We start from the raw sequence: 12,690 nt of genomic DNA, 5'->3' as shown, positions 1-12,690 counted from the left end.
ATTGGAATAACATTGGCTAGTTTCCAGTCAGCAGGCACCTCACCAGACTTCTAAGACTTTGGTGGGTGATTGAGAAAGGTCCTGCCTTAACATCCACTAGTTCCTTCAGTACTCTGGGATTAATCTCATCAGGTCCCAAGGACTTGTGAACATTCAGCTGATACAGCTGGTCCCTTACAATTTCAGTGTCCACAAATGGAAAGCCACTGTTCCCACACCTGTGGTCCTGCAACTCAGGGGGCAGGGCAGTCTGTCAGTATTATTAAAGACTGAAGCAAAAAAAGCACTGAATGTTGCTGCTTTTTCTTCATCCCTATTAGTCAGGCGGCCATCTTCAACAAGTATCAGTCCAATGTTTTCTTTAGACTTCCTCTTGCTATTAATGTACTTAAAAAATCCTTTCTTGCTAAAAAACCATACCTGCCAGGATCAGAAAAACTGCTTAGAGACAACACTGCACAGACTCAAAGTATACTCCAATTTAAAATCAGTAAATAGCACAAGGATTAAAAGATTATCATGGTTAAACAAAGGAAAAGAATACCTCCCACCTTTATTAGCCTTCCAAAAAATAGAAATCATGTCTAAATAATGAGAAATAAGTAATATAAAGAGAGTAAACTCTGGGAAGCACACAGTCATAATGAGACAGGCTAAAGAACTCTGAGAAGCTAATTCTACAAAATGTAGAAAGGCCAACAATAAAAACATTTTTCCAATACACTGAAATTAAAGAGACTGAGATAATGAAAATAAGTATGATCCAAAAAAAAAAAAAAAAAAAAAAAAAAAAGAAAAAAAAAAAAAAAAAAAAAAAAAAAAAAAAAAAAAAAAAAAAAAAAGAGATTTGTAGCCCATATTAATTATGAAGGTTCCTACAAGATATAAGTATACAAAGTATATTTTATGTGATCAGTCAGATGAACCATCTCAAAAGAGGTTCAACTGAAAAGGTTTGAGTACATGGGAAATAAAGCAATTAGCAGCCAGGAACAAATGCTACAGAAGGCAAGATTCTAAAGACATTCAAGTTAAACTACTTAAGTATTAATCTTACTGCATGATTTGCACTTTATACTGGCTCAGTACCTAAAGAACAGTAGATAGCAAAAATTATAGCAATTTTTTAAAGGCACCAAGGTAATCCTGGGAAAAAGAGATTTGCCCATCTAACTCTTGCTGGATTTTTTGTGGCTGTTGAAATCTGTTAATACAGAGAATTAACTTTACACTCAAATCAGTATGACATAACAGGAAAAAACTAACCAGACTTCTGTAGAAAAAAGTAACTAACCTAATCAAATTCTCTGAAGAAATCAATTTACTTGTATTACATAATAAAGTGAGTCTGGGTTTTCAAAAAGGTTTAGAGAAGATTTCTTATCAAACCTTCTTTAAAAGGAAAAGAAAAACATAAGCTATTATGATACAAAATAAGAATTCTTTTCAAGAACTAGTTGAAAATACAGCACGCACAGAATAGAAACAAAGTAGTTTTCATATTGGTGATTATCACTAGACGTCCTAAAGGACTATGCTGAGTGTTTACCTATCCGCACAAAAGAGAGGTTCAAGTGGGAAAAAGCCTGGGGGGAAAGACAGGGGTAAGTGTGGGTCAAGAAAGGAAACAGAGGACACTAGTCAGAACTCACCTTCTGCATGTTGGCACCAGCCATGTGATATGCTAGAAAGTTATACCAGTACATGCAATCCTCTTGAGATGGAACAGGCGTATTAAGTTTGTAATATTTCTTGTACTGATTTACTATGTTTTTATGTAGCTCCTGCAATATGAATCAAAACACCCTTTCAGTTAATGCTATACAAGGTATGGACTGGTTTCAGTATTGAGAGATTCTAATTACTATTCATATTATGTTGTATATAGTATTGAGGAATAATATTATTATTATTTCTCAATTGTTAAACGTCAACAAAAGAAACAAGAAAAGCTTACCTTCGAAAACTGTACACTCAACCTAATTTATTGCCTAAAACTTCTCCAGAAACATTCTCTGGATATGAAAAGACAAAAAAGTAAGCTGTTAACCTTTCTTCTTAGGCTGAGAACAGCTATCAAATCACTCTTCACATTAAATGTAGATAGTCAACAAAAAAAAAGCCAACCCTTACATATGTAGATCTAAAGCAAGTCTAAAAACTTGCCTTTTCTTCATTTCTTTACTCTTTGTGCCTGGTCCTTCAGAAATCATAAATTTATTAGGCCCAACTTAGAGGTCTTCTCCTTGAAAATATTGCCTTAAATTGAAAAAAAGGAGTAAAAAGCACTTCTCTGTTAAAGAAGAAACTTCCTATTCTGGTAGGGTCTTGATGCCTTTGGAATCATCAGTGGAACAATTCCATCTCCTACTGGAAATGTCTTTGACAGAGAAATAATGGATATAGAGTCTTCTCTCCGTTTACCTTCTTAGCTTCAAATAGAACTATCATGAAATCACTTCACAATTTCAAGTTGAAAATAAATGGTTTTAATTAGTCAGCATTAAGTTTAACTGCATTGTGGATCTATTCTACGAAGCTACTCTGGATACCATTTAACAAAGGAACATTTTCTGAAGAATGCTCAGCTTTGGAGAGTAAAGTTAAAAATGGATAGATTACTCAATATCCTACCTGAAGCTGGTTGCGATTCTTCTCTGTAAGAAAGTCAAGTTGAAGATCATGTAAATAATAATGGAATGACTTCCCATTACGATCACAGAACAATAGTGATTTGTTAACAAATTCCTGTAGTATATCTTCAACTTCTTCAGTTTCCATATCCCAAAGAATACAGAGAACCTAAAAAAGCACATTAAGACAGAAAAGAATTAGAACTGAGGAGTAATATGACTTGTATGAGTATCATAAAAGGCTACCAATTAACTGACAACAAAACACATGCTAACAAATACAGACATTTTACAAACGGTAATACATTCAGTAAGTTACCAATTCTTCTATACTAAACCACAGGACAGATAATACAAGTTATCTCATCTTTTGTCTATTTGTGCTGATATATGGTGATCATATCTTCTTAAAGAAGATAAATTTCACATAACAGTTTTTAAGCCTTCAGAGAGCTCAATTAAAATCTAATTAAAGAGCTATATACAGAATGCACATTAAACGAACATGAATACATTTATTCAGTTACAAGTTTTTAGTTTCACTACTGACAATAGAAGTTATGACACAATAATGGATCCCACCTACCCAATCTAGCAATTCCTATTAAGTTATATATAGTGTAAGTTACACATAAAAATTACAAATTTTATTAATTCTTTAGAATTATTGTTTGTATCTCACTAAAAATGATGAGATTTATGCATTGTTGGTATTACCTTAGTAGGTACTCTAACATCTTTTGGGAGGATAGACAGGTCTTTATAGTAGTCTTTATAATTGTCATTCAGTTGCTCAACACTTATGGACATGGCTTCATCAAGGGCTTCATAATCATAAGAAGAAGATTTTCTTATTCTTTTAAACTGCTTATTCTGCAGTTGTTTGAGATAGTATTCCCAACGACTAGGGAAGTCTCGTAATAATGCACCTATCAAGGATATCACAAGAGGAGAACCTGAAGGAAAAGATTAAATTAATCTTAGAGGTTTCAGGAACACAATGCAATAATTCAGTCAAGTGGCTGAATAAACCAGGTCATTTTCCCAATACATTTATTAAATTCTTGAGGTATGGAAAATAGACAAACAGAACATGTCATCCATGTAGATATCTGCAAACTCAACTGAACTGTAATAGAGGAGTGAAAGATATGCTGAAGAAAATGACTCAGAAATCACCATAAGACAGTTACATTTAGTTTAAAAAAACAAAAAGCATTGTTTAACAAGCACTTGTGTTTTACTTAAGGCATCCAGTATTAAAGACTGTTTGCTTCTCTATCTGTAAGTCAAAAACCAGAAAAAAAAACCCAAACCCCAAACAAAATATTCAGTGGTAAATGATAGGTTAAAGAGCAGCAAGTATACCTTTGCATTCCCTAACGAGGCAGTTAGCTTGTTCTGGCAGTTCTGATATTTTCATATTCACAAACAGGGATAAAATCTCCAGTCCTTTCTCATGTGCTAGTCCACTTTCCACATGAACTTCATATTTATTGCCTAGACATAGGAACATGGAAAAAAAAGAATGTAAAAAATCCTATGGAAACGGGGAGTATTTTCCAAGCAAAATCTGGAGCAAAGGACCTGACTCATGATTTTTTGCATAGTATTTTATATGCTTAGTACTAAGAAGAGTAAATTCTACTTACCAGAATAAAGTTTGCACTAGAGAGACAAAAAAAAAAAAAAAAATCAGACTACAGTCTAATAATTAAAAATGCATTATGGGCATATCGTAGCAGCAACTACTTGATAGCATAGAGATCATCAGTCTAACAGCAGTTGTGTCACAGATGCTAATTTATCCTGATGAGAATTGTTGCACTCTTCAATGTAGACATAAAACTTTAAGGGTAACATATAACATGTATTTCACAAAGAGTATAAAGTCTTACAGAGCAGAATTCTAAAATTTTGCCACTTGTGCACAAGTTGATAGACACAGATTTTATCAGATTCTTTTAAAAGTTCACAAGAACAAATTGCATATGTAACACGTATGCACAAAGACCACACAAAATCTGTGGTGCAAGAAAGGAAACTGTTCCTTACCAGACACAGCATCTGTTACACTCCTGTCCCTGCTGGTGATAAGGACCTGACACTGATTATCAAATGCTTTTAATACCCAGGAATCCCAAATGTCATCAAGGATCAAAAGAGATCTAGTGTAAGAAGAAATATTGCAGATTTCAGATCAAGTATAAGTGTTAAAATACAGTATTGCATTTTAATAATTAAAGAATTTACAATGTATCACTGCATAAGTTTTATATTAATATGGAAAATATCTTAAGAGGGCATTAAACACTGTGCAAGAAGACTGAAAGCAAGTATCTCAAAAAATTAAGTTTTTACCACTTACTGCTTTATGGCTACAATTGAAGCATAAACAACAAAGTTTTGAGAAATATTTCCATTAGTAGATGCCAGGAAAAACATAAATATTTACTCTGTTTTTCAAGTCATCAGATATCATAAATGAAGGAAAAAGCTGTATAGCACTAGATAACAACTCTGACACAAGTTACTGATAAGCTTTGTGGTAGAAAACATTTCAGTGTCCTTTTGACTTTCCAGTTTTGTTCTTGTATCTTCAGAAAGCTATATGAGACTAATCCTCTTCTGAAGGAGTTGTCTTGGATGCTAAGGCTCTTTTTACATAAACAACATTTTATAGTGACTACAGAAACAAATCCTATGGCTAGTCAAGTTTATAGGTTACTATATGGAAACTCACCAGAATAACGTATAGCAGATTTCCCTACCCCTGCCTATATCTGACAAAAGTTACTGAAAACTGTTTTTAAAAGGTTGGTTCCAAGGGATCAAGAAGTCAAAAAGATTGGCTGGCAAGTAGATTTATGAAAAGAAATACCAGTTGTTTGCATTCAATCCCACAAATTGTTTATACTTGCTGCCTCTTTTTTTTTCTTTTTTTTAAATAAGGGATGGAATTTTTCAGCTACAGTGGTCATTGGTTAAATCACCCAATTATGACTGAAGCATGTCAAGACTTGCACATTTTTCTTCAGCTAAATGACACTTATGCCATCAATGCTTATAAATAAAGATTTTATCCTTCATAAATAAGTGCATACACATTATACCACTTTTTCAAAGTTGCATAGGCTGGGCAGCATGAATTACAGCCTGATTTTATGTTTTTAATTAATCTGAGAACTTCAAATTCCCCCAAGTCTTTTGGTACCAATGACTTTCTTCCCCAAACACACCAACAAATCTGAAATCCTAATTAGGATTATTAAAAAAAAACAAACAACAATAAAAAACCCTCACAAAACCCCAAAACACTGTGATAACAATCACAGGAGATTTAATTCTGAAATGTCTTACTTTAAAGAATACCATAGCTTCAGTTTCTTCAACCATAATCCAACAAAATATATAATGCTATTTTGCTCAGAAAGTTTTCATTTGACTAATACTTTAATCCCCAAAAATGTACTGGATTCATAATTTGAATCCTTTGACTAACTTTACTGCCAAGAAATGTGCTGGGTTGACTATCTGAATCCAAAAATAGCTGAAGTGAATTTTTGTTATCAAAGAGAATTCCAGTGCCGAGCAAGCTGCACAAGCCGTAGAACTAGTGAAGTTTAGTTTCCAGTACACGTGGCACAGTACAAACCTCACTCCCCAGTACGTTGCTCTCTACCTCCTCCCATGCCTACTGTGATTTCCCAGATAACTCATCATCAGAAAGACTTTCAGTTTGCTCTTACAACTTTCTCACACATATTTAACCAGGCAGGATGCAGCACAGGCTGTAGCCTGTTCCCAGCTCATGTATCCAAGCTGGCCAGTTAGCAAGGCAACAAAATATGTTTCCCTTCAATTCATTCTTCTATACCCCTCTTCACCACTGAAGGCACCTACTTGCATTTCTTTATCCAACTGTCAACTTTCCATAAACTTACAGAATTTTCAAATACATGAAGTTCCTACCTTTAGAGTCAATTTTTAGCAATATGTTCAAAGTGTTTAGGATACAGAAGGAACAGGGAAAGGATAATCAGGTCTAAGATGAACAGTATGATCACATTAACATAGTTTCGAAATGGCAAAAAGCAGTCAGACTAGAAAAGCTTTATAATCAGTTCTCGCCCCTTTTCCTTGAGGTGCAGTCATTCTCTGCAATACTCCTATCTAACATCTGTTCCTTTATCTTGAAACAGATTCATCAACATTGGCAGGTGAACAGCACCCTACATGAGATGTCTGGCAGTCTATAAGGAAGACAGTGCCACAGCTGGCATTTTCACTTTTCTCCATAGTTTCCTCAGCATACAGGTGCTCTTTTGACAAAACACAGTAAGCACCTCTCAAATGAGTCACTTTGTGCACTACAAACAATACAGCATAGCACAGTATATCAACCATGTCAGGATGTCTTGTTACTTGGCTATACAGTAGCTGCCAACTTCTGGAACAGTTCATGATGCCATAGGGATACATCTTACAATAAAAAGTTCTCTCTTTTACTCAGATAATGTAATGTCGTGCATGAATTAAGCATCCAAATTATTCTGTATTGAAGAGTTTTGGTTTGTTTTTTTAATGAACAAAAAATAACAATTGTGTCAAAATTATGCATTTCAAAAAATAATTGTGTCAACGGTGAGGACCACTTAACAAAATTCAGGGAAAACTGCACTTCCAGTTGAAAGTGTCTTGTTTGTATTTTTCATATAAGACTTCCACAAAAAATGAAAGATTACTTATGGAGGACCAGGCAGTGTTTTTCAAATCTTTTCTTTGCAAGAAAGATTTTTTCCTGTACAAAAATGTCAGTATTCTACTCTATGTCATCTATAAAGATCATAAGGTTGGAGTACTATTCCTACGATATCTCACTCAGGTGCAGTTTAGTTTAGTACAGATTTTCCCAGAGGGTAATGAAATCCTTAACAAATAATAAAAACTATTGCACAAAGATGGAAAAAGCTGTGCAATGACTGAGATGCCGCTTGACTAAAACAAGTCACTTTTCCTGAAGTTTGAAAGCAACTGGTATCTTGGTGATAACTGATCATATAATGAAAACCTGCTTTCACTTTGATAGCTCTAGACCAAACACTTTAAAAAGACATGAGCTGTTCTGGAAAGGAAAAACTTCCTGGAGTGATACACACCCTTTTACTGCTATATGATCCTCACACGTCAGTGAAGCATTCTATGTACACAATGAGAACATTGAAAGTTAGAGCAATTTTAATTTCCAACTGTTCATTTCCAACCTTCACCGTTTAACAACTAATCATTTTTCAAGTGAATGTGACTCCTGCACAGCTGGTTAACACTCTTTGTTAGCAGAAGCCTTATTAGCCTAATAAATATTTTCATATCCAGGACAAGCCTACAATGTGTTTCTTATGTTACTCCATTAAAAAAAAAAAAAAATACAGGGACAGAATTATACTCTATACATCGGCCTCTAGTATCTATTTACCCTTCAACTTTTGTACACTTATCTGACCTCACTTAGTCTTTTATCATATGCAAGTCAGTAATTTAGAACATTTTAACAGGAACTGTTACACAAGAACTAAAATTCCAGAAGTATCATTAGCTTCACTTTGAATAACAGCTCCTAATTATCTATAGTAGAACAGGAAACAGGGAAGCAAAAAGTAGAAGAGAAAAGAAGTTGGTTTAAAAAAAAAAAAATAAATAGACACCACAGAAACATGTAACCACAACACAGATGACTTAGACGATTAGACCAAGGTTACTCTGCAAAGTTTTATCAGTTAAAAGAACAGTGTTTCATTTTACTGACATCACCTGGGATATTTGCGTAGCATCAGCAAACGAAGGCGATCTTTAGCCTCCTCAATGTTAAGGGGTGGCCTTTGTGAAACAGTAGAGTCCTGTTCTAATCTACTACAGAGATTCTGGAGTTTTATTAGGAGCCCTGCTTTGTCCTGTTTTCCAACAGAGATCCAGTGAACTCCTCCTGGAAAGTAATCTAACAAGAAAAGCAATATTAATCAGGCTGTACATTTAAAATCAGAAATATTTAAGAGCAGCTTACAACAGCAATCAATAAGTCAATTTCAATGAAAATATAAAACTGTAAAGTCTTACAGCAAGCCAACCTTCCAGTTCTACCATTAACACAGAAAGAGAGTCCTACAAGACCACTACTTTTTATTTTTAAGGGAACGGGCTCTGTAGGGCAAGTTCCCACAAAGAATTCACACTGCCACTGATGCTGCTGTCCCTCCTCTCTACATGCCTTCCTGCTTGTCCCTTGACAACCCTTCCTGCATCCATCTTCCTGCTAGTCTGACTTAGTATTTACTTTTTTCACCCTGTACTACTGCAGGAGTCCAGAGTCTGGGATGTGAAAACTATCCCAAAACAGTGAACAAGAAGGCATCTAGAAGAGTCAGCTGCACCAGAGGATGTTGTAGCCTCTATCTCTATATTGTGTTTTCTAATGCCTGAGTCCTACTTTCTCCTCCATGTGTCCTATGCAGGGAAAAACAAAATAATAATCATTAAATGGTTTAATTTATGATCTGCTTTAAGCTAAACTGATACTAGTGTAACCTCTCCACAAATGCCTGCCATTATTAAAATATATGCAAAAGTTAGAGCAAGATTTTTTCGCATAGCACGGGGAAGAATCTGAGGGCTTAAAAAGCAATGCTCAAAAGGAATATAAACTAAATGTGATTATCTTGCACTAACAGAAATAAAAATTTAAAGTTAATTAAGGATGTAACTACTGTTATAAACCAAAGCAGATTCCAAGGTGAAAAACTATTCAGAATCTTTTCCCATAAATTAGTAACTATGAAAGCTGTAAGCTGCAAGCAAGTATTTCAAAAGCAGCTAAGAAATTTAGAAACCTAAATCCTAAATTACTTTCAAGATGACATAAGATACTTTGCCATATTTGTCCAATATGTGTATTATCTGTTGTAATTTTTATAAAAATATAGATGTTTTTCTGAAAGTACCTTCCAAGAGCCGATGATCTCTTAAAGCTTCTGCTGTTAAAACAGTCTTCCCACAACCTGCCATTCCATAAACTGTGACCCAGCCTGGATCGCTTCCCAAGCAGCACAGTTTCTGCTTAATAGCATCTACTAGTTTTGGCCGAGTAACAAACACAACTGGTCTCTGCGGTACACCTCCTTCACAGAGAGTTGTCTTAACTAAAGTTAAAAACAAGATACATGAAAATAAAAAGTAATTTCTAAATGTGATGCTCTTCAAACCAAATCAAACAAGTCCCCACCCCACTCCAAATTCCGACCTTTGACCCATGTCCCATACAAATGCTCTAAAAACTACTGGACTCACAACACTAAATACTGAAAAAAATATTACTTTTTAGAAATAAGTGACTTAACAGGTAAACTAGCCTCCCACCTGCACTAGTGTCCCAAATAATAACTAAATTTTCTCCAAGCTATGCCAATTCCTAGAAGTAAAAAGATACTTAACAGCTCAAGTAGAAACCGTGGCAAACAAACATAGGTGCTCAACATTACTACAGCCAGGTAACTTTCTCAAGCAGAAGTTACTGCCCCATGGGTGCAGCAGAAAAGAAAGCATGCTGCGTAAGGCTTTTCCTTTGAAGTTGACAGCGCAGCATTCTTGTCCAAGCAAGACTTCCTTTGATTTGAGCTAAGAGAGCACGACTTGCAATAGAGCAGGTAAAGCACAGCATGAAAAGAAATGTGCACTTTATCTGTCCGCTGCTGGCCACAAAGAGGCCATGTGCAGTGCCATATCATCCCGATAAATTCTGGGAAATCTTACTCAAGTAATCAAAATTCCAGATGTCTATGACACTTCCTAAAATGTAGAATGACAGTAAATATGGCATTTAGTCATATGCAGTTGGAAGGTTCTTCCCATTAGAAACTACCAGTTTATTTCATGTCAGTCAAAGACGATACTGATGGCAACGTAGGTAAAAGTTAGGAACTTATGTAGGGTAACTAAAGGATATGGTGGAGAGAATTAAGCAACCTAATAAACAGATAAACTATTGGAATGAAGGCTGAGGGATTACAGATCAGTCTTCAAGAGAAATGTCAGAATTTTGGAGGCTACAATTTTCTATGTTAGATTCAACTTCTTTGATTTATACAAATAACAATATGTCTTTAATGTAAAACAAAAATGCTAAAAATCAGAGAAAACTATGAGAGCTTCAGGTTTCCCATCTTTTAAAATAAACATTATTTAATATGAACATTTTCAAAATTACCTATAAAAGTTGTAACTGTTGTAACTCTCCTGACATATTAAATATAAGAAATATAGAAATACTGACTACTTGTGCTGGTTATGGCTGGAGTAAAGTTAATTTTCTTCACAGCAGCTAGTATGGGGCTGTGGTTTGGATGTGTGCTGAAAACAGCATTGATAATACAGGGATGTTTTAGTTACTGCTGAGCAGTGCTTACACAGAGTCAAGGACTTTTTTGCTTCTCACACCCCACCAGCGAGTAGGTTGGAGGTACACAAGAAGCTGACCCCAACTGACCAACAGGATATTCCACACCATATGACATCACGCCTAGCAATAAAACCTGGGGAAGAAGGAAGAGGGGGTCGTTCAATGTGATGGCATTTGTCTTCTCAAGTAATCATCACAGGTAATGGAGCCCTGCTTTCCTGGACATGGCTGAACACCTGCCTGCCAATGGGAAGTAGTGAATTAATTCCTTATTTTGCTTTGCTCGTGCATGCAGATTTGCTTTACCTGTTAAACTGTTTTTATCTCAACCCACAAGTTTTCTCACTTTTACTCTGCTGATTCTCTCCCCAGTCTCACCGGGAGGCAGTGAGCAAGCAGCTGTGTGGTGCCTAGTTGCCACCTGGGATTAAACCATAACACTACTACACCAACAAAACAAGTGAATGCACCAACTACTTCTTTTTCACTGGAACAGGTATTATAGATAATCACTTAGTATGGAATAAAAAAGGTAACTTGTCTTCACTTTCAAGCCCAGGGATTGCTGTGGTTACACTGACCGTATGAAGTCATTCCATCCACTGAACTTTTTCCATTACCAGAGGAGATGGAAGGGATGCCGTCCTGAAGAAGTGCAGCAAGATCTCTGTACCCTTCATGAAGTAGTGCATTATAAAACGATCTATATGAATTATTATCTTTTGTAAGAATAATGTTTATTAGCATAGCTGCTCGCTCCTTCCGTGTATTCTAGAAAAAACATCAAAAGAGATGTTATACAAAACTAAGAGAACTTAGAAATCATTAATCTATCACTCTGTCAATTACAGACTGTGTTTACAGACTTCAACAGTGAAATAGCCTTCGACTTGACAAAACCCTTAACTCAACCTTTCCAAGTGCATTAAAAACTGCATGCCAGGCATATGCTTGAAAAATTGCTGAATCCAGGAATGAGATAGACAGAAATTACTATTTTTAAAAAGGATGATAAAACATGTGAGTAGGAAGATAAATAACAGTGAGAAACGAGACTACCTGTTGTTTCACTCTCTCCTCCTCCTGTAATGTTAGTACTTCATCAGAAATCATCCGATCCATAATATAAGAGGTCTTGATGTCTTTTTCCAATGCTTGGCGATTCATAAGTAAATAATTTCTACTCTTGACATCCATACTTCAGCGTGAAAAAAGGGGGGTGGGAGGGTGAGGAAAAAGTCAAGTCAGAACCAGAACATAACTTATAAGTACAATAAAAAAAGTTTTTAAATAGCTTATAAATTTTGGTTTTAAAGTCAGAAAAAGTAGCAGAGCAGCTTCAGTAGTAGAAAATACAGTAAATCTTCAGGCAAGCTCATACTACAAACTACAAAGATAAAAAACAGGGCTTTTTTTACTTTCTGTCTTGATAAAGAGACTTTCATACTACTGTTATATGAATTTAATTGTACTGTTTATGACTCACTAGTCTAGTTTGGTTGGACAGTAGAGTAACGTCAAGAAAACTATGGGGAAATCTAATACCATTTCTTTTTCAACAGAGTGAAAAAAGGCATATTAATAGTTCAGTCATAATAGTTCACAAGT

At 35.2% G+C, this 12,690-nt stretch overlaps 1 protein-coding gene across 1 annotated transcript in view; it reads right to left on the bottom strand.

The window, feature by feature from the left end:
• Positions 1-12,279, bottom strand: part of APAF1 (apoptotic peptidase activating factor 1) — a gene marked incomplete at its 3' end in the record, with an annotated part of 31,304 nt that extends 19,025 nt beyond the window's left edge. Inside the window, exons 1-9 of the mRNA XM_010165647.1 lie at positions 12,142-12,279; positions 11,664-11,853; positions 9,629-9,826; positions 8,445-8,628; positions 4,689-4,801; positions 4,002-4,133; positions 3,351-3,589; positions 2,635-2,802; positions 1,653-1,784 (exon numbers count right to left, since the gene is read on the bottom strand). Coding sequence (XP_010163949.1) covers positions 1,653-1,784; positions 2,635-2,802; positions 3,351-3,589; positions 4,002-4,133; positions 4,689-4,801; positions 8,445-8,628; positions 9,629-9,826; positions 11,664-11,853; positions 12,142-12,279 — 1,494 coding nt within the window. The remainder of the gene's footprint in view (positions 1-1,652; positions 1,785-2,634; positions 2,803-3,350; positions 3,590-4,001; positions 4,134-4,688; positions 4,802-8,444; positions 8,629-9,628; positions 9,827-11,663; positions 11,854-12,141) is intronic.
• Positions 12,280-12,690: the final 411 nt, after the last annotated feature.

This window comes from Antrostomus carolinensis, unplaced genomic scaffold, assembly GCF_000700745.2.
Source record: "Antrostomus carolinensis isolate BGI_N321 unplaced genomic scaffold, ASM70074v2 scaffold28273, whole genome shotgun sequence".
NCBI lineage: Eukaryota > Metazoa > Chordata > Aves > Caprimulgiformes > Caprimulgidae > Antrostomus > Antrostomus carolinensis.
Note: the sequence above shows the minus strand (reverse complement) of the source record. Positions and strands in the feature narration are given on the sequence as shown.